General features: G+C 43.3%; 1 protein-coding gene across 3 annotated transcripts; it reads left to right on the top strand.

Moving 5' to 3' along the window:
* The first annotated feature begins 524 nt into the window (after positions 1 to 524).
* SAMD13 (sterile alpha motif domain containing 13) lies at positions 525 to 20,355 on the top strand. Of its 3 annotated transcripts, XR_008734730.1 has the most exons (6): positions 525 to 891; positions 2,316 to 2,400; positions 6,188 to 6,299; positions 11,630 to 12,051; positions 12,819 to 12,891; positions 12,992 to 17,743. XR_008734730.1 is itself a non-coding variant. In XM_055724557.1 (4 exons), exons 2-4 carry the CDS (start codon positions 2,348 to 2,350, stop codon positions 11,771 to 11,773), a joined length of 309 nt encoding a protein of 102 aa, XP_055580532.1. In that variant the 5' UTR covers positions 525 to 891; positions 2,316 to 2,347; the 3' UTR covers positions 11,774 to 12,804. The 3 variants fall into 3 exon arrangements, 1 of the variants encoding a protein (XP_055580532.1); XR_008734729.1 differs by lacking the exons at positions 12,819 to 12,891; positions 12,992 to 17,743 and adding an exon at positions 17,754 to 20,355; XM_055724557.1 differs by lacking the exons at positions 12,819 to 12,891; positions 12,992 to 17,743 and having other exon boundaries at positions 11,630 to 12,804.
* Positions 20,356 to 20,393: the final 38 nt, after the last annotated feature.

Here is a 20,393-nt window from a genome sequence, read left to right as displayed (position 1 = left end):
GAAGTAAGGTGCGGTGCTTACAGGAGTAAGAGATGTAGCTGTCCCCGGGTGTGGCGGTCTCAGTCTTCTCCCTGGCCCCGCTGCCAGGGGTGGCCCAGTGGGGTGGCCCAGTGGGGTGGCCCAGTGGGGTGGCCCAGTGGGGTGGCCCGGCCATGCTGTCCTTGGTCACCCTGAGCCTGCCGATGCTCTGGTTCCAGAGGAAGCCAAGTGTCTGCTGTTCCCCGGCAAGCTGACAAGCTCATACTAGAAAGGAATTTTATGCCACTTTATCCGTTTTCCGAGATCTGGCTGATCCCGTTTCCCGCTTTGTGTAACGTCTCCTCGCCTCAGGTACTGCACCCTTCACAGCTACCTGCGGATTCTCCCCCTTTCCCCCGGCTCCTGCCGCCACTTCGTACACCCCCTTGGCAGGAGGAGAGGAACCGCGCACAGGGAGGTCCCGAGAGAAACTCGGGTCACGAAGGTGGCGCCGGGTGCCGCTGCCGGGCCGCGTGCCGCGGGCGCCCCCGCACGCCCCCGGCCCCGGCGCTGCTGCCGGAGGGCAGCCGCTCCCCGCCCCCCCCGCCAGCCCGGCGGAGCTCCCGGGGTCCCCTCCCGAGCCTCCGCGGTGCGGTGCGAGGGGGCTGCTGCGGGGCGGCCGGCGGGGGGACCCCCGCGGCGGGGGGGGGCGGCGCAGCGCTGCGCCTTTAAAACGGCCGCCATGACGCGGGCGGCGGTTGGCGCGGGCCGAGTGTGGCGGCCGCGTCACGCGGGCCGGGAGCCAGGCGGGGCTGCTGCCCGGTGTCAAACTGAGCCGCCTCAGAGCGCCCCGCTGCCGGCGGGGGGGCGGGAGCCGGGGGCTCCGCTGCTCCGGAGCAGCCTGTAGCAATGCTTTGGTTTAGTTGCTCGTAGGTAGGTTTTTCTGTCTTACTTCCCCCCCCCTCCCCCCCCCCCCCCCCTCTCCCCCAGCCCAAAAATGACAATGTGGTGCAGTGCTGCCTGGCGAACGGTTTCGGAGATGCTTGTAAAATGGTGAACGCGTGTCACACAGCCCCGGCGGCGCCGTCTCCTCGCCCCGCCGCGGGGGAAGGGGAGCCCCGGGACCCCCCCGGCGCCGGGGGGCTGCGGGGGCCGGGGCCCCGCCGAAGGTGCCCTGCCCCGAGCCCCGGGCGGCTGCCGGGTCCTGCGGCCGCGGCGGGACCGGCTGGTGCGGGTGGCGTTTTGCAGTCACCTCAGGTGAACCAAGAAGTGATTTGAAGGAATGTGTGCGAGTTATTTGGTCAGTGGTGCAGGAAGCAGCATCTTTTCGATTAGTTTGTTACTGTTTTCGTGGTGCTTTACGTGCTGCTAGCTGTGTAATAAAGGGTCTTTTTTTTTATTTCCCCCCCTAACAGCAGTATTAATTGCTATCCTATGTTTTTTGCAAAGTTTTAGCTGAAGAGTGTGATTTCCCTATTCTGTACTTCCCAGAGCTCTGTTACATTTCACTGGCATCCATTAATTCTACAGCAAGAACATCCTGAGTCCTTGGTCAGTTCTTTGGTGCTCTCGGAAATAGAAATGGCTTACTTGAGAGCAGAAAGAAAAGGCACGGGTCATTTCTGCGTGTTCCATGGAGCAGTGGAAAAAGCTGTCTGGTGGAAGTACTCCAGCACGCTGCGAGGAGGGAAACAAACTGGATTGTCTCCTGTGTCTTTTGTATGCTCCTTTCCTTTTCAGGGTTCAGTATGCCATACCTATAGAAGCAGCTGTGCTAGTACAGGAAGGATGGTCTTATGGATAAGATACTGATTTAGGCCTCAGGAGTTTGGCACTCAATTAGTAACTCTGCTTACCAGCTTTGTGTGAGATGGGTGTAAGTCATTTTGTGCTCATCTGTATCCCAGATTCCCCATTTGTAAAACAAGGCTACGGATTTCAAAACCTCACTAGGGATAAGATGATATGTGTGTTTGAGTCCTCTGTGTAGCAGGATGGCTAAAGGCATAATAAACTCTCTCGATACCTAGTTATATACTGCACGTCAGTCTCTATGTGTATGAATATATAGTTCGATCAAAATTCTCTTAGTTTCAAAAAGGATCAAAAGTAATATTACCTTCCTTGATTTTCAGGCATGAAATATTTCTTGCATTTGCAGCATAGGTCGAGTTTTCCTAGTTCATTAGCTATTACCCGTTTTGCCAGGCTTCTGAGGAAAGCGGTCTTTGACAGCACCTTACACTCTGGTGGAAACATGGTTGTATCCCTGTAGAATGCTTGTTTCTGTTATATTATGTTGCTCTTTTCATACTACCAATAATTAAACACAGCTTTTTTTCCCCCTTATTGATCAGTTGCTGAAGTAAAAGAAACCTCTATCCTCCCCATGCTAACTGTTGACATGGAAAACAAGGAAAATGGCTCTCTGGATGTCAAAAAGTAAGTGAATCCATAGTGTTTGGCTTATGTAAACAGCACGTGGATTTTGATTGTAGTTTTCCTTTGACTTAATATGGTTGGCAATAAGGGTTATTCCTTTGCTCGTTTCAAACCTTTCCTGTACTCAATTACTTTTTATTGTATTTCAACTTCGAAAATTCTCAGGCACTGAATTGATCAAAAGTGATGTGTGGGAGGACTATATAGCAATGGAGAGATGTAGGAGCCTAGTAACTTAAGTTAGGGTTGTACCTTTCTCTATTGACTTCTCCTCTCAACCCAGAGACTAAAGCAGATGGTAGCACCGTAATCAATACCCTGCCTCTGCTCACAGGTCTGCTAGTGGCTTTTGCAGAACAGCGCCTAATAGAGAGAAGTGTCCTGTATGGAAGACTCCCGTCTGTCTCATTCAGAGACATACACCCTTCTCTACTGACTGCCTAGCCATCTAGAGCTAAGTAGTAGCAGCAGCATATGTTTTTGGTGTCAGTTCTCTTCTGAAACAGATATTTTAAGCTGTTTGCTGGAGAAGCCCTAAACTGCTGATGGGTTCAGACCTAGGGTGGGAATATGACGGAGGCAGGGTGTGCACTGCTCTACAATTTTCTTTAGTGTGGTAGACTGTAGGCTAAGGGATAGGAACTGTTTTGGAGGCATTTCTGTATCCTCAAAGGTCAGCAATTCTTAGATTAGGACTAGCAATTCTGAGTGAAGTTATGATCTGAGAAATGAAGTTCTGTGGGGAAAAATTCAGCCTTACTGCTTTAGAGTTGTAGAAGCCATGCTAAGATAGATATATAAATATATAGATATATTAAAAAAAAAAACACAAAAACCAACACAAAGAAAGATACTAGAGAGATTTCTTAGTCTTTCCTCTCAAACTGCAGCATTTCTGCAAAGCTGCACCTCATTCTTCTCCTTCAGATCCCTTTTCCATAAGTCTTCCAAGAAAACTTGAGAATGCTTAGGCTCCCAGGCACGAGAGTAATATAAATAATAATAATGGTCACTTCAGGTTGCTGATAAAACACCTGATTATGACAGCATCAAAAGATCTGATGACAGCCATTAAAATCAGCATGCTCCCTCTTCACTTGAGGCACTGGTTGTACCACACCAACATAAAACGCATTTTCCTGTTCAGTGACTATGAATAGATTATATCGTGTATGTCCCTCAGAAGCCACCTTCATTTGGCAGTCTTGCTTCTACAGTGAGCGCTGTGTGGTGGGAGGAGAAGGGAGGCAGTCAAAGCAAGGACAGTTCACATTTAATCGTTTCCCCCTGAGGCTTACGTGATAAAGGCTCAACTATGGATTGAGAAGGTGTTTTTTTGGAATTGATGGGGATTGTAATTAAACTGATCAGGAGCTCTGGTTTCTAAACGAATGTATACAGTATTGTATGTGTGCATATCTACAAAGGAAACATTTGGCACTTTCCTGAAGTGGTTATAAATAGCTTGGATAAAATCCGTTTGTTCACAGCTATATCCTTTGAGGCCTTGCTGCTTCTGCCACATGATGGCAATAAAGGCACAGGGACAGTGGTGAAAAGCAGACAAACCTAATCTTTATTCATTATCAGTGCATCTAGTATCTCTTTACAAACCATAAAATGCCAGTCCTCTTAATATTTTACAGCATCCAGGATGTCTGGCATAAACTGGTGTACAGCTTAGCCGTGGCTGTTATGTATTTCTTTTTCTTGCCTAAAGAATAGACCCATGTACAACAGCAGGGCAAGAAGGAGGCTGCTGAAGTCTGTAAGCCAAACGAGCATCTGTGTGGGTAGATGGGTTAAAACCCAGCCAGCTTCCAACAGTCTGCCACATGCCTTTGAGTCTTCTGCAGCTGTATCTGTGGAAATTGGCTCCACCTGAGGTCCAGCATGATGCTATTCCTTGAGGCCAGAACTTGCGATTATTTCCTGTGATTAGTTAATGACTAAGGTAGAGCCCCTGAAATCATTGCAGTTGAGCCTGGGATGGGGCTGGATGAGGCTGTAGTTCCCTAGCAGTAAAAGAAGAGCTATGTGAATTTAAATATAATTCTTCAAATGCTGCTTTTACAAATATGCGTAGGCTTTACTACTTAAGCCTCAGAATGCGCACAACACCAAAAATCTTAATTGAAAAGCATTCTTTGATCAAAAAAAAAAAAAGTGCTGCTCTGATAAGGCCAGATAGCCTCATTTTCAATTTTGCTGAGTGTTGCCTTTCTATGTAATCACAATCAGTGAAGCGGTTCATGAAGTCGTTACTTGATGAGCAAAAGTAAGAAACTCAGGCCCTTTGCTCGTTGCTCTGAGGTATGTGTATATTCCATGTGATAAGTGAAAGAAACTGCTTTTACAAGGTCAAGTGCAGCATACAGTGTGATATCAAGGTTACGGTGTGAGTGCCTAGGACCAGAGTTTTGTTGCCGTATTGACATATGCATTCCCAGAGTTAGGGGAGAAGCAAAAATCATTGTGTTCAGGAGTCCTCCTTTCCCAGGGCTCAGCTCGCTGTAGAAACTGGGATGTTGTAGAAACAGTGGTGGGAGGTACTCTGTGTGATTCTGTTTGCTCCTGTTCATGGCTGGTTGGAAAAATGGTTGGCTCCCAATTCACTCAGTTATTTTGCTGAAAGACATGCCAGTCTAGGCAAGACAAGAGGTGGTGACAGTTGGAAAAGAAAAATTTGAAGGACAGAACAAAAATGCTGTCAGGAGAGCACAATCTGTGCTTCTTTTCCAGCTGGTGCTGTTGAAAATCAAAGTCCTGCCTCTAAGCTTTCAGGTCCTGAAATGGACAGGATTCTGACACCTGCCCCGATCTGTACATTTTTGCTATTTCTTCATTAGCATTATGGTTATGCATGCAGAACAGTGGAAAACATCTGGCATGAACTTTGGGACTTCTAGTTGGAGAAACATGTTAAAGAAGTTCTTTCTGTTGATATCTTGCCTTTCATCCTCCTACATTGCTATAGGAAAGGCAATCAAGCTCACTGTGTGTCTTTTTTACCAAGAATTTGAAGATATGCAAAAGTTATCTGAGATAGGGTGATGGCAGGTTGAGGATAAGAAATACAGAAGGATAGTAATATGAGTGATTGGTTGTTTTTGCTACTGTGGAAAGGTCAGTCACAGAAGGAATTAATTCTGATTGTGTTTAACAGATGTTTTCTTGGATTCATAGCTATTTTAGAATAGCTTTGTCCATAGATTTCTCCAAAGATGAGTCCAAAAACACTTTTGGGAAATTTTCTATATTGGACAATTAGTGCAATCATTGGTGCCTCTTTTTTTGTTTGTTTGTTTTGTTTTGTTTACAAGGTAAAGATGGTTTCCAGTAGTTTCTGCACATGTTACAATGAAGCACAATCTCATCTGGGAAAAGAATAATCCGCATGCTGCAAAGTACTTGGTAGCTGAAAACAAGATGCAGTCTTGAAAGGCAGGGATCTGGTACCTCAGTCATGGTAGTCTTTGCTCTCCGACTGCAAAGGCAGCACACCTGTAGGAAAAGTTCCTGACTGATTACCTCTGGCTGATGTGAAGATTCATGTACTTTTCTTATTTGGTAAAGGGAGAGGTACCTCAGTTGTCCCCCAGCATCAGGTCTTTGAAATGGAAGGGAACAGGAGTGACTGTTCTGTATCAGGATCGGGGGAGTTGTGTCAAAGGTTACTTTTCCTGGAGGTACAAAGAAGGAGGGGATGTACACAGGGTGTGCACAAAGAATCAGCAGACGTTCTGCACACGTTTAGTGATTACTTGTCTGGATTTGCACTTTGCAGTTCAGTAGAGAATGGGAGACCGCCGGATCCTGCTGACTGGGCTGTTACCGATGTTGTGAATTATTTCAGAACAGCTGGATTTGAGGAGCAAGCCAATGCTTTTCAAGAACAGGTAAATCTGTTAGGAAACACCTTTTGGCTGCCACCAGTTTCTCACATTGCACATTTTTGCCATGGACCTGGTTATATACAGTTAAATGGAAGTGAAAATCCTACATTAATAGGGTGATTTGAGTCTGTTATTGGGTGAAAATCCATGGGACTATGGTCTTTGAGTAATAATACTGTTCTACAAGGTGTCGTTAATGGGTTGGAGTGTGTTTACAGCAGCCGTCTGAAAGGTGAGGAATCTAAACAAATTTTCTGTCTCAAGCTCAGTCCCTATACAACCCACTTGGTTTTGCTGTCTTGTTACTTAAAATGTGAATGGTAATTTCTTTCTTCCTTACTGTGTTGTGCAAATACACTTAAGGGTACTTATAAAGTCTGGGGCTCCTAAGAAGCAAGTTGCTTTTGCAGGCCTAAGGTGAAAAAGGGGCTGATGTGTTGCATTGAAATTGGCCACGCGCCATGCAGGTGAACAGGGAAAGGACAAGCTGGCAATAAAGGGGAAGAATCTTTTTAGGTGTAGGAGCAGCATGTTTGTAGGACTTGGTCTGAGAAAGCGGCTGGGTCTTCGTTTCTGGGCCTTGTAACTGCTGATGCTAATGGATGGCTTCTTTTGGTAGATTTGATTAGCAAAGAGCTTAATAGTCATATGGCCCCTTGTAACTCGCCTGTCAGCACACTGGTAAGGAGCGTTAGTGGGGCAGGATAGAGGAGCTGGCTTGCTTGGCTTACAGCCCACCTGTTCCGTAAAGAAGGAACTTAGATCTCCAGATTGTCAGTTCAGCACCTTCTCTGGTAAGTCTACAGGTTTGTGTGTGACTACCAGGAAATTAGTTAACAACAGTTATATTTAGTTATCAAAATAGATGGCTTGACCTTCCAAGGCACTGAAGCTACTGCAAGTTATTGGCAGCTTTGCAGGGAAATTGTGCATCTAATGTGAAATAACATTACTGTTGGTCAGGTTAATCCTGCTGACCTTCAGCACTTGGACAGTGAAATCCCATCTGATCCTAACTGATGAGTGTAACAGAGTATCTAAATTTAGCTCTTTTTTCTTGGGGGTAAAAAGGCTGGTGTTGGGTAATTCTCTGTCCAGGTGCAAAGAGAGGCTCTTCCTGCAGCTGCTACTAGTTTTTCAGAATTTCAAGATGGGTAAACAAGACCAAAAATATTAAGTGTATCCATTCCTTAATACCAGCATCCTTGTCTCCTCAACAGCCCTGGAAATGTGGGTTAAAAACCACACAGGCAAAGTAATTGCGGCCTCTGGGAGTTTTTCCCTTATACTGACAGATACCTCTGACTTTCATCAAATATCTTAACCTCTCTGCACCTCAGCTGGCTTGTCAATAATACTGCAGTAATTACTACTGATCTTGCGGCAGCAAGGTGAGGCTAACTCATGAGTTTTGGCAAAGCAATTTGCAACAGCCTGATGGAATGCAGTGTAGAAGTAGAGTGTAAAGGTTTTATTATTACTCTGCAGTGAGGGCAGGTGACTTCAGGAGGATAGCTGAAGCAAGCTGCTTTTTAGCAATGTGTTGCCAGGGCTCTGCTAGAATAGCCATGGGCAGAAATGTGGCTGTGATTCCGTTGCCAACTTCACTTTATGCCAAAGCCTTGGAGAGAGAGGCTGACAGCTGCTACCAGGATGTGCAGCCAGGAGATGTGGGATGGACACTCACAGCAGAAGTCATTGCCACTTCCTTCGCCCTCTGTTCCCTTAGCAGCCTGAAGAGCAGCAAGTGCCTGATTCTACGTGCCAGCTCTGCCAGCCCATTCCCCTGTACGCACCAGGAACAGCCTTGTCCCTAACCTCCTGCAGTGGTGGTGTTCTGTTTCCTCTACACTGTTTCCTAGCCTTTAACTTCAGCTCTGTGTACTTATGGTCTTTGTTATCAGGATCTCACAGGCCTTCCAGGTATGGCAGTGCAGTCAGGTTCTCTTTGAACCCTTAGCCATCCTTTGTCTATAGAGTCACCAGGCATGCAGCTGAAGCTCTGGCTACCTCCATTTTTCTATGCCATTTGTACTGCAGCTTGCCTGGGCCTCAGAAACCTAAATTAATTTGATCTGCTATTGCCCTGAATATGTACTGGATGGGAAATGAGGCTGTAAATGGTAAAATATTCTGTTTCACCTACAACACTAGGAAATTGTTTTCCACTGAATTGCTTCAGTAGGGGTAGCATAATGGTTTCCTTACGAAACTTCGGTAGCCCAGAATATAATCATGAAATCTGTTATTACATTCAGCTTTTACACAACAGAAACTGAGTCCACACTTCCTTTTGATGAATCTGAATGCCTGTGGACTCACCCAAAGCAAGTGACTCAAAGAATTTTTAAGACCTGAATTTTTCTTACAGCATTTTAAGGACTGCAGAAGGTTTTGTTAAAACCGTACTGTAAGTGGCTGTAAGTGGTAGTAAAGAAGTAATGATTGTATGATGATTATACATTATTCCTTCTTGGAGTTCCACTGATGTCAGCAAGTCGGAAGAGCTCACTGATGAAAACAGATTCAACTGAAAGATGTTGACTAATAAAAAAAAAAAAAAATTAAAATGTCAGCAAGCAAATCAGACAAGTGCAAAGTTGGAGGCACAGGATAACTAAAGAGAGAGACAGACCAGATGCAGGATGAGGGTGTGAACAACTTCAAAGAACTGCTGCTTGTCAGTACATGGCTGAGCTTTTGCCAGGAGCCCTGGGGAGCACAGTGGGCTGTGGCTCACTCAAAGACTGAAGCTGTATGCCGTGTCTTGAGACATGCTGGTGCTATGGCTGACCTTCATTGTCGCCCCTGTGGCGGCTTAACCGTTGGTATTGCGATAGCCAGATAAGCCCAAGTAAGCCAATGCTAGTCTGCTGGCATCACTGCAGTGCCTTACCAGAAGGGAGCCTGGGGTTTGGTGCTAGCTTGTCTGCTGCTGCTTCCTGGCAAAGCCATGGCATGGAGGAGCATGTGAGCATGCTGGCTGCCATCCTTGTATGTTAGCTGTACTGTAAAACTGTACAGTTCTTAGTGACTTGGAGAAAGAGCAGGAGTGCTGGGTGGACTTGAAGCTTCACTGGTCCTCTGGTTCTTTGCTGAAGACAACATGGTATTGCTGCTGAGGTCATCCTGGCACAGTGGGGTAATTCCCCCATTAGCTCTGGTTGTGCAGAGGTGTGCCTCTGCAGATGACATTAAAAAGGCATACCAAAAGTTGGCATTGAAGTTGCATCCTGAAAAAAAGATCCAGAAAATAGAGAAGTAGCAGAGAAGAAATTCAGAGAAGTCACCAAAGCATACAAAAGCTTACCTGGTGCCAAAAACTAGAATGATTATGAAGCGGCTTTAAGTGGAAGAGGTAAAGCTCACAATACACACAAAGATATAAAACACTTGAATTCGGAATACATAGTCACTAATTTCTACCCAGATATATTTAAAGAATTGGGTTTGTATTCAGTGAAAGCCTTAGTAGTTACCCTGTGGAAGAAGGGAAAGGAATAGGTGCATTTTTCCTATTCTTGGAGTTTCTCCTGTTCCAGGTACTGGATTTACTTCACTTGGATCCTGCCAAGCTGGAGGCTGTTCTTCCTCCATAGCATCGTTGAACAGCAGCAGAAAAGCCAACTTCAGATGGGTCATAGCAATGAGCAAAATACTCTCTGGTGTCAGAATTCCCACAGAAAGAATTGTGACAAATGGAAAAGAGAGGATTGAAACTGGTTTTAACCATTAACATTCTCAACAGTAATTGGAAAGAGGCACCTGCTATAATTGGGTAAAAGTTATTGGAAACTTTTTTTCTTTTAGAAATGCTGTTACATTGCACTCTGAGGCATTAGCAGTCATATCTCTTGGGGAGACTTTAAAGAAATTCCACTTTCAGCTGATCTTTGACTATGTTGTGGTTTGTCCGTATATTTTGTATTTATAAACTGTCAAATCGTAAGAGACATCGGTCTGGACAAATTCATGCTAAATTTTAATACGTCTTCCTCTTTTTGTGTTGAGTTTTAATGGAGGATGGGATCTCTGACATTTCCAAGACAATGTTCAATATTCCCAAGGACGATGCTGCAGTGGGACAAACTGATGTGTGATGTTTAGAATGTTTATAAAAGTACAGAATTCTGGCAATATATTATCATGGAAAACAACATCTGCAAGCATTTGAACAGGTTGTTGGCTATTGATAACATTTAATAGTTAAATTCAACATTTAATAGTGAGGGGGGGTTATTATTAAAAATAAAAGGGAAAGCAACAGCAGAGTGAAGTCCAGCGCAGGACAATGCTATATACAATGCTATATATATGCCTATATACAATGCTATATAAGGCTATATACTGCTTTGGGCTGTGACTACCTTGGGAGGTCTGGCTGTGTTGCAAGACACCAGTCAGTGCACGGCTGTGTAGCTGTAGGTCCTGTTTCCTGCGTAGCGCAGTGTGATTGAACTGTGCAAGAATGTGTAAAGAAAAGGATGGTCCCATGTCTAAAACGCAAATAGGAGTTGAATAGGAGTTGAGATGTGGATTCTTCCTCTTCCATTTAGACTTTGAAAAAAATCATTTACAGGTAGTTTTCAAACATAGAGCAAGGTTTTGAGGTAGGAAAACCCCAAAGCCTACAGGATTTCTAATCTAAACAAGTCAGCCAAGGCTGGAGAGAAAAAAACCCAACAAAACATATCTGTGATTTTAAAGTGGGAATTTTAAGCAGGAACAAGTAGGGGTTGTCGAGACCTAAGCAGGGAAGCTGCTGCTCTTAGCTTCTTCTGTTGTAAGTGGAGGAAAAGAAGTTCCCTTAGAGTGTTGAGATCCCCAGTTAGGCCCTTCTGAAATTTCTAATTGCAGGAGTCTCGCCCCCACCCCCAGGATGTATGGGAAGGTTGGTCTTTTAGAGAAGGCATCTGAAGTTATTAGCAGATACTGACTAGTCCAAACTTGCATATCACTGTCAATGGTAATTCTTCTGAAATGCGCTTCATAAGCCTTCTTAAGAGTATCCTTCCCTTAATGGCTGATCATTAGGCAATCTGCACACGTACCTATTAATTTGAAACAGATTTACAAAGAGGGAATTCTGAAATTGGGTTCATTTGGGTTTTGTGCTTGACTAAATAGTATTTACATATTAGTCAGCACAGGTGAGCAGGTGAGCACTTGGAAAGCAGACAGCAGTGTTTAGCAGCTATAAACATAGTTTCAGGATAATCAAGGCTACTATTTTCTCATTGATCCCCTGTAGCAGTCTTCCATTTGTTGCATGACTGTTCTCATCTGTTAGATTTGTACATTTGTCTTTATCAACTCTTTAATTCTTCTTATAGGAAATTGATGGCAAATCATTACTGTTGATGACAAGAAATGATGTACTGACTGGACTTTCATTAAAACTGGGGCCTGCGCTGAAAATCTATGAATATCACGTAAAACCTCTACAGACACAACATCTAAAGAACAACTCTTTATAGCGAATTGCCTAATTGGGGTCGTGTTGTGCCTCAAACAATAAATAAGCAATTTGGTTTCATGTGATGGAACTTTGTAAAGAGAGAATATATCTATTAAGAATTTAAACCAAATTATGATATATATCCTATTGGATAGAGTTGGCAATATACTATATACTGAGTCTGAACTGAGAGAGGTGGTGTGTATTTTTTACATAGTACATAATGATTTTCTCTTTTAGGAAGTGTCAGTGAGCATGTTGAGATAGCTACGTCACTGTATCCAGATCAAAAGGGAGGTATGTCATTCTCATTTTTGAGCCCAACATGTTCTTGATTTCATGAACTAATATACCAAAAACCCCCAAAACAAAACACCCCAACCCAAGTAAAGTTTACATGCATCTTTGGGAGACAGAAACCAATTAAAGTAGGGTTTGGTTTACACTAAAGACATACTAAAATTATTACTACTTATAATTTTAGGATGGGACTGACACTTGCCAACTCACCCTTTTTTGCAGAGGGTCCTATTTTGACCTTATTAAGGTTTACTCGCGGTATGCTGCAATGTTTAAAGCTGTATATACAACTAACATAACCCCTTCGATAGCAGAAGGTGTTGCAGACAGGTGAAACTGGGTTGTGTATTTTTTGCTGTCCTTTAAATTTTCAGCTTGTTTTCACCTGTTTTTAATAGTAGTTCTATGTAAAGTATAGTTGGTTTTTAAAAGTTTGTGTTGCTTTGCAAAACAAAAAAGCTTCATTTTATTCCTTTTTTAATTTATGATAACTTGTTTTCTAACATGCAGAAATTTGTAAAAAGTAAAATTCTGCACATTTTTAATATTGTCTGTCATTGGTGTTGTAATGGTTGATTTTTTTTTATGCTTTACTTAACGATTTGAATACTTGTTTTAAAAACTGAAAGAAGCTGTCTTGTCACCATACATCTCTGTTAAAAGAGAGTCTTGTTCAATCTGTTTGTACCAGTTCCCTATTTGATAGGTTGCTTGCTATATCCCAATAAAATATTGCTTATGTTTGGATTCTGTTTACTTTATAGATCTTTTACTTTCTCTGTTTCTTTGTTGTGGTATATTGGAACTCCTGGTTTTCTCCATTTTCCCATTAAAAAGGTACTAAACCCTACTTAATATTCTATGTTCTTGTGATTACTTTTAAGACCACCTACCAAGATATTTAAAGATTTCATTATTTTTGCTTTTTCTTATCTAGTGTTATATACCACTGAAGGAGAAGCCCTGGTCAGAGTTCATCAGTAACATCTGTGCTTCTGTTAGTCCCTTCTAGAGCTGTCAGTGGTGTGGAGGTGCTGTGCTGGCCCTGGGGGAGCAGGGTAACATACCCCAGAATGCCTGGGCGATAGCGCACGGATGGTGCCAAGCACTCTCTGGGCTCACCATCTTTTCTGGCCCAGAGAACTTCGTTATGACCCCTGAAGTTGGGATGTGGGTTTGCATCAATGAGGTTGGGCAAAGGAACTAGGAAATAAGCAGGACAGTGTGGTGAACGTGGAAATGGTGGCGGGGTGCAGCTGAGGAGGGAGAAGGTAACAGAGGGTGATGCTTTCTGCCAAGTGGAGATAGGATTCAGGGAGAGGAAGAAGAAGCTCCTGTAATCTCCTGCCTAGGTGGTGGCCCTGCCTTGGCTTCTGACTTGCCCAAGTGTGAGGTGGCTGTCGATACTACAGTGCTAGAAGAGTTGCTTATGGTTTCTGGTGTTGAGATTGAGAAGGGGTAAAGCCTTACTAATAGCTATGCTGTAGGGAAAGCTCATGGTATGTGGTATAATAGATAAACTATGCAGCAGCATGCTTTCTTGTATACTTTCTAACCTTTACATTGTGTAACATATTTATTAGGAATTTGAGACACATGATAGGAGGTGGAGATGTATTCACCATTTCTCTTTCTGTCCCTTTGTACTGAGCTCACTTCAGGTATCAGTCTGTTAGCGGGTTTGTAAGTCACAATCTGATTTCTGCTTATAATTTTATTTATAGTGTGGTAGAGTTCAGAGATACTTACTGGGACTAGGGATCTTCTGGACAACTAGACTCAGGTAGAAAGCATCATCCTTGGGAATTTTTCAGGTACAGTCTGTATCAGGCTAATTACAGGCTACAATTGAAAAATTATACATGAAACTCCTAAATATTTTAATATGGGATTAGGTATGTTTATGAAAAGGATTATATGAAGCAGCTGCGTGTAGCTGTCTGGAGATGCCTACCAGCCCTGTATTTGTAGAACTGTTGTTGGAGGAGAATACATAGTGCTATGTTACTGAAAGATGAATTGAATATTCTCTTTTTCTCGATTTGCGTGTTTGGTGGGGGATTGACACATTTTGTAGATCTAAGGGTGACACAGAATTAAAAGTAAAATACATTTATTCCATGAGGAAGTAAAACGCTCTGCCGTGCAGCTGTGAGAGTGCATTTGGTGATTACTGAGCACTGTTCTTTCTTTTAATATGTTTTAATGAGCAAATGAATTGCATTCAGAAACATCCAGATTGTATTCCCCTTTTGATCTGCACCACTAACTGGTTCATACAAGTAGAGGCCTAACAGAAAGCTTGCTGCAAGTGTGGAAAGGAATTCGGAGGATGTGGCTCAGAAATGTAATGATTTTTTTACTGTCCCTGATCTTTACTGTAGTTTCCTGCTGTTCTCTGAGCTTTCTAATGCTACTGTTGTCTTTGTGCAGGTGACTGTTCTGGTTTTGTCTGTTACATTTTCCTTGCTGTTTCTGGGAGAACAAAAAGTCTGTTTTAAAAGACTGGAGGGTTTGAAAGAGGAAGTCAAAGCCAGATTATTTTTAGCTACCATTCCTCTTGCAGAAAACGCAGCTGCTGTTGAGATGAGGAAGTGACTGATGGGCATTACTGGATGCCATGTCAATATAGCAGTTTTGTGAGTCGCAGAGCTATGCAGGAATCCGCTTTATAATATGCCCTTAATGTGCCTGCAGCTAGGAGAGTCCCTCTTTTTTCAAAAGCCCTCCCTGTGCTTTGGGTGGTGGTTAAGCTGCCAGTGTCCCACTGCTCAGCTGATACTGGGTGCGAGAGCGATGATGGTTTCAGTGCTGCAAGTCCCTTTGCTTTCACACTGAACCAGCAATTTTGGGAGTGGCCTCCTCCTCCTAGAGGCAGCTTTAAGATGCAAAGCAGCAGCCAGCTCCCCTGCCCTGCTGCCGATCTGCACAAGAACAGAGGGGCACACTGCAGCCACGGTCTGCCTTTTCCATGTCCTTCCTCTTACCCTTTTCGTAGTACCACTAGTGCACATCTCTCAGAGTCTTATATACAACTTTTAAATTGATTTGAAGGCATTACAGTATGGCCTTCTTGGTGCGATGGTAGTGAAATATATATAGGTGGTGTTCATCGGCTCTGATCTTTGCCGTTTGGTCTCCTCTCAAGCCGTAGATACATACGCAATGCATAGCATGCTTACTTTGCATGCAAATATGATGACAAGTACCACACATAAAGCACATATAAGGCAACTGTCAGCAAAGTGTGGAGGCTGTGGCTGTGCCTGTCCACCAAGGTCACTTCCTCAGCCCAGAGAAAATTGTTTTGTGTGCTTGCTGATCCCCTTTAAAACTGTTTGCTCTAATGTGCTACACTTTTATCAATTTGTAGAAAATTCTTTGCTCTTACAATTATAGGACAAGACTCGGCAGCTGTAGCAAAGGGAGTAGCTACCCACGCATCGCTCCTTGTTAGAAACGGCCCTGGCAGAATGTCACATTAGGCCCTTGTTGCCAGTGATTACTTGCTAAATAGCCTTTTTTCAACATGTTCAAATTCTACCAAGTCCTTTACCTTATTCTCATTTATAAAAATCAGCATTTAATTGGTCTGTTATCTTCAACACTCCTCTTTCCGCTGTCATACTTAAGTTACAATCACAGTTACCTGAAGAGCAGAGGGTCTTACTTTCTGTGAGTCTGGGGGAATCTACAAATTTCTTTTTTTGTTGTTGTTTTTTTTTTAATGGCAATATTGTCTAAAATTTGAAGGCTGAGTCTGAGCAGGACCAGAAAAACATTATCTCACTTTGTCTCCATTCTGGTTCTTTCCTTCCAAGTCAAAACAGCAGTTCCTTCCCTTCCAGGAATGGGTTTTGTCCCAAAAGTCACATGGGAAATTGACTAAATATGCATGTGAGCAGTGTAACCGTCACTGGCTCAGTAAGCAGCAGGATGAGTAGAGCAGTACAGAGAAAGGGTCTGCTGTGCTCTCTCACCTTCACCTTGGGGACAATTTACACAGGCAGCGGATTGCCTTCTGCTTTGGGAGAACGAGAGGACTTTGTGCCTGGGGATGTTAGCCAGGAGAGGCCATCCATGTCCTGTTCCATCGCACCGAAGGCCTCTGTGCACTGTCACCTCTGCATTGCTCAGTTTTGACAGCAGCTTCCCCCAGGGCGGTGCAGAGGGCAGTGGCTGTCATTAGCCCACTGGCAACCTGCAAGGGCAGTCTTCATTGCAATAACGGGCAGACCGATTTAATAAGTAGCTTGCATTCCTGTTGGGAAAGGCTGTGTTCTTTTTCATATGATAATGTAACAAAGTCATTAGTTTGTTGGGGTTTTTTTACTTAGTCTCTATAATTAGGGAATTGTTTGATTGAGTGATGTTCCATTGGATCCCAGATGTGTATTCAACTTACTCCCAGAATAACATTAGCTGCTAGATGCTGTAAATTTGAGGAATGCAGCTGTAACCTCAAACACACGAAGAGCCCAAGGGGAGCACCATTAGGACTATAAGTGGCCCTTGGTCTCCATATGAGGGTTTTATTGCTACCAAAGGCCACTGGTGAGTACTGGAGGCCACTGTTTATATGCTGCACTCGTGAGCATCTTTGTCAAAGGCACAGTCAGCAGTTGTAACTGCTGTATTATCAGCTGATCTGCTGATAAGGCAACAACAAATGTCTCTGCATTGGCAGGCTTGCACTCATCTCAAGATGTTCTCTTCCCTTTTTCAGATGATTGCTATGATCCAGCTGCCCCTCAACCCTCTGCGGCACTAGCTATGTGGAGGATGCCCCTGACTTTGTAGCAGCTAAATCATACCAAAAAAGAGAGGGAAGGCTCATCACTTGCACCTATCTCTGTTTCAAGAGTAACTTGTTTTGTTTTGTACTGGTGGATTGCAGCAGGAGGAAGGAAGTAGAGAGTAGGAAACTTGTAGCTGAGTTAGTTCCTCAGCTGGTGGCCAAACCATAGGGAGAAGTGTGGAAGGCGGGTGTGTGCCTGAATGTAGCAATCCTGTTTCACAAGGATACTCCTATTATACTCCCTTTTCCCATCTCTACAAATATCCCCTGCTAGTTTGCCTGGGCTTCTCTACCTGGAAATATGTGTAATCTAGAATTTGGAAACATTGCAGGATTACGAGGCCATTAAAACTTGAGCTTTTGTCTTTTCCAGTCCGGTGTAGATGTTAACATGGTAATTCATGCCTAATGGCACTCCTGAGAGGCAGCAGAAGACCCCCTCAGTACTCGGGCACTCTGCTTTCTGCTGTTTTGTTTCCCTCTGCGCCAACAGTTTCTCTACCTCCTTATTTTACTAGTTTTGAGTTCCTCCAGTATTGTTTGTTTGGGGTTTTGTTTTGGGGGGTTTTTTTTCAGCTCTTCAATATCCAGATAGGAGAAATACTGGTCCTCACTTTTTTTCTTTTTGTATCTTCCGTTCTCTCCCTTCTTTGGTTTGTCTGATTCTTTTACTATCACTGTATTGCTCCCGCACCCCCCATATTTTTGGCTTATCTTCTAGTCTTTCTTGCCTCTGTTATGTTATGTTCCTGTTCCAGGCTGGCTCCCCTGTGCACCTCCATCCATCAAGGCCTGGGTTAAAAGTGCCTGTGCCCACAGGCAAGCATTTACTTGCAGCAATACCTGACTTGCTACAGTCAGTTAACGGGACTGAATGATTACCTTTGCTTCTGCCCCCCAGGTCCGTGAAGTACTCCTCCAGCTCTCTCTGGCAGGCAGCAGTAGGGTATGTGCCCCTTTCCTGGTTCTTTCCACCGCTTGTTTTTTTTATGAGCCTGGCAGAGGTGAACTGCTGTCCTGGTGTGTAATTTGGGATGGATCTTCAAGGGAACATGACAAGCTTCAACTCAATGCGGCTGAGAGTTTGCAAGTCAGTAATAAAACTCCGTAACAACTAACCCTAGCTCATGTTGTTTCTTATTTGATTGCCATAGATCAGTCATACTTCAACTGATCTAGTAAGTGTTATTTATACATGTGTTTTTAAATACATATATGTATACGTATGGGACCAGGTGTGTGTGCATGCACTCAGGTATGTGTGTGGGTTTTTTCTTTCTTAGACTGGTATGAATGGTAAAGTTCAATTTCAGAATAAGAAAATTGTTTATATCCTAATTATAGCTGAGATGTGAGTTGACATTTCTGGTCCTCTAAGTGGAGACATTCAGTAGGTTTCCTTTCTAGATACAGCCTGTGCACTTTCCAGTAAGAAGATGGCTGGCTGTTGTATGTACACAAATAGCAGGATTCTAACTTCACAAGTGTTTATATTGCGATTTCTAGCCAGAAAGGGGTTTATTTGAACACTTTGTCAGCTCAGTTCAACTTAGAATCAGGGTTCTGTATTCCTGATAAAGCAAGATTAAAAAAAAAAAGAAAAAGAAAAAAAGACAACTTTAAAGAAGAAAAAAAAAAGTAGCTGTAATAGTTAATGAAAACTGACAGGTTTAAATGTGTGTTGGAAAGCAAGTAGCCTGAATATCTGTAGGATAATACAGCCAGTGAAGACAGATCACTTGTACTGACCCTGACGGTGACATTTCTTCTCTGTTTTAGATATTGGCTAATGAGTTTAGCTGGTACATTTTATCTTTGTGACATTATCTGCATGTGGAGCATGATCATCAGCTGAGGAGGACTGTGGCTGGACTGCTATCAGAATCGAATAGGAACAGGATGTGAAGGAATCAGATGCTAAAATGATAGTAATATGTGTGTACGCTTGAAATAGTGTTTTTGGTAGGAGGCTGCAGGCCCTATAAACTACTGGGATATAGCCCAGGACCAGCAACTTCATGTTATCAGCAAGAAGATGTATTTTAAATGGCAATTTATGATCTGCTAACTGCTGCTCAGTTTCATCAAGTGTGATTTCATTGGCAAAGCATCACAGCTGCCTCTGAGTAAAATGCGGTAAGCAACCTGAATAGCTCCTCTGGACAGGAACTGGAAAAAAAAAAATCTCTCTCAATTAAAATAATGCAAGTCCATTGTGGAGACTGAATCCAATGAAGCCGATGGGAATTTGGTCAGGTTTCAGGCCTGAGTAAGTCTGGCTAAGTCCCATTTTCAAGAACGATTTATGCCATTGTTACCTGAATCTAACTGCCATATGGAAAATTTGGGCTTCTTCCGATTGCCTAAGTTCTTTCTTCAGAAGCAATCTGCCCACGTAAGTGACTCAGGTTTGCAGTGCTGAATGGAGCTGTGCCAAGATGCCTTTATAGAAACCACATTGCATGAGTATACATGTGTGCTTGTTGCCACAGGAAAGTCTATATAAACAGCTGCTTGCTGCTCTGTGTCCTCATTCTGCCATGAAGGTTAGTCCACTACTACCTTACAAGCCCACAAACGAAGCACAAATAGTAACGAAGGAAACCACCTGCCTAATGCAATAAATTTCTCATAAGGTAGAAAGGAGGTGGGTTGTGAAAATCTGCCTTGTTTAGAAACAGGTAAATGCTGAAATGTTCAGTAAGAGCCTTTTTCTTCCTTTTTTTTTTTTTTTTTTTTTTTTTTTTCTTTCCATCTGTTGGTAGCGAGCCATCATTTGGAACAAGACTTGTCACTTTTTGAGGTAAAATTAGCTGAACTAAAACATATTTCTTTTACAGTGTTTGCATTTATACGTAAAGTAGTAAACAGTTTCATTTCTTGTTTGGTAAATAGTCAAATACTAGCTTGTTTTTTGATGTTGCTCTTTATTTGCCCTTAAAAGATACATTAATAAATTACAAGCACCTAAAAATAGTAGAAATAGCAAGACATAAGCCCACAAGTACAATATGACACAATCTAACAGGGTAGGAAAGAATGTCCCCAGCAAAAGCTAGAAGTGTTGTAAATAAAACTTTCAGAATTGACTAATGGCCAGAGAACAGCGTATCTGGGACAGCTTCGCTCTGTGGTGTCATTTGTCCTGTTGTTTTTCAGGAGATATCTCAGGCTTGTGAACAGCGTCTTCCCTTCGCATCTGTTATATCCTGCTCAGCAAGGCAAGTTCCTATTTTTCAAAGCACCTCAAAATGTCACATGGTACAGGTCATGCTCCTCATTTTCGGTGCCTAGGAATTTCATGATTGTACCCAGAGGAATGCTGCAGATCTGAGAAGGCACAAAGGCAACTGAATTGCAGGTTTTGGAAGTAACTTTGGCCACGTCCCATTGGATTTGTGTTCTGTCATATGGTGTCTGTGAAAATGATGCTCACAGAAAATGAGAGCAGCGGTTAGAAGCTGTCAGAAGTTGAGCAGAGCAGGATTTCTGTTACAAATGTGGTAGCCACAGTTTGCAAGACAAGAATTGTTGGCTACGT

Source organism: Falco cherrug, chromosome 12 (assembly GCF_023634085.1).
Source record: "Falco cherrug isolate bFalChe1 chromosome 12, bFalChe1.pri, whole genome shotgun sequence".
In the NCBI taxonomy this organism is placed as follows: domain Eukaryota; kingdom Metazoa; phylum Chordata; class Aves; order Falconiformes; family Falconidae; genus Falco; species Falco cherrug.
The sequence above is the reverse complement of the archived record's forward strand: the minus strand, read 5'-3'. Positions and strand labels throughout refer to the sequence as shown.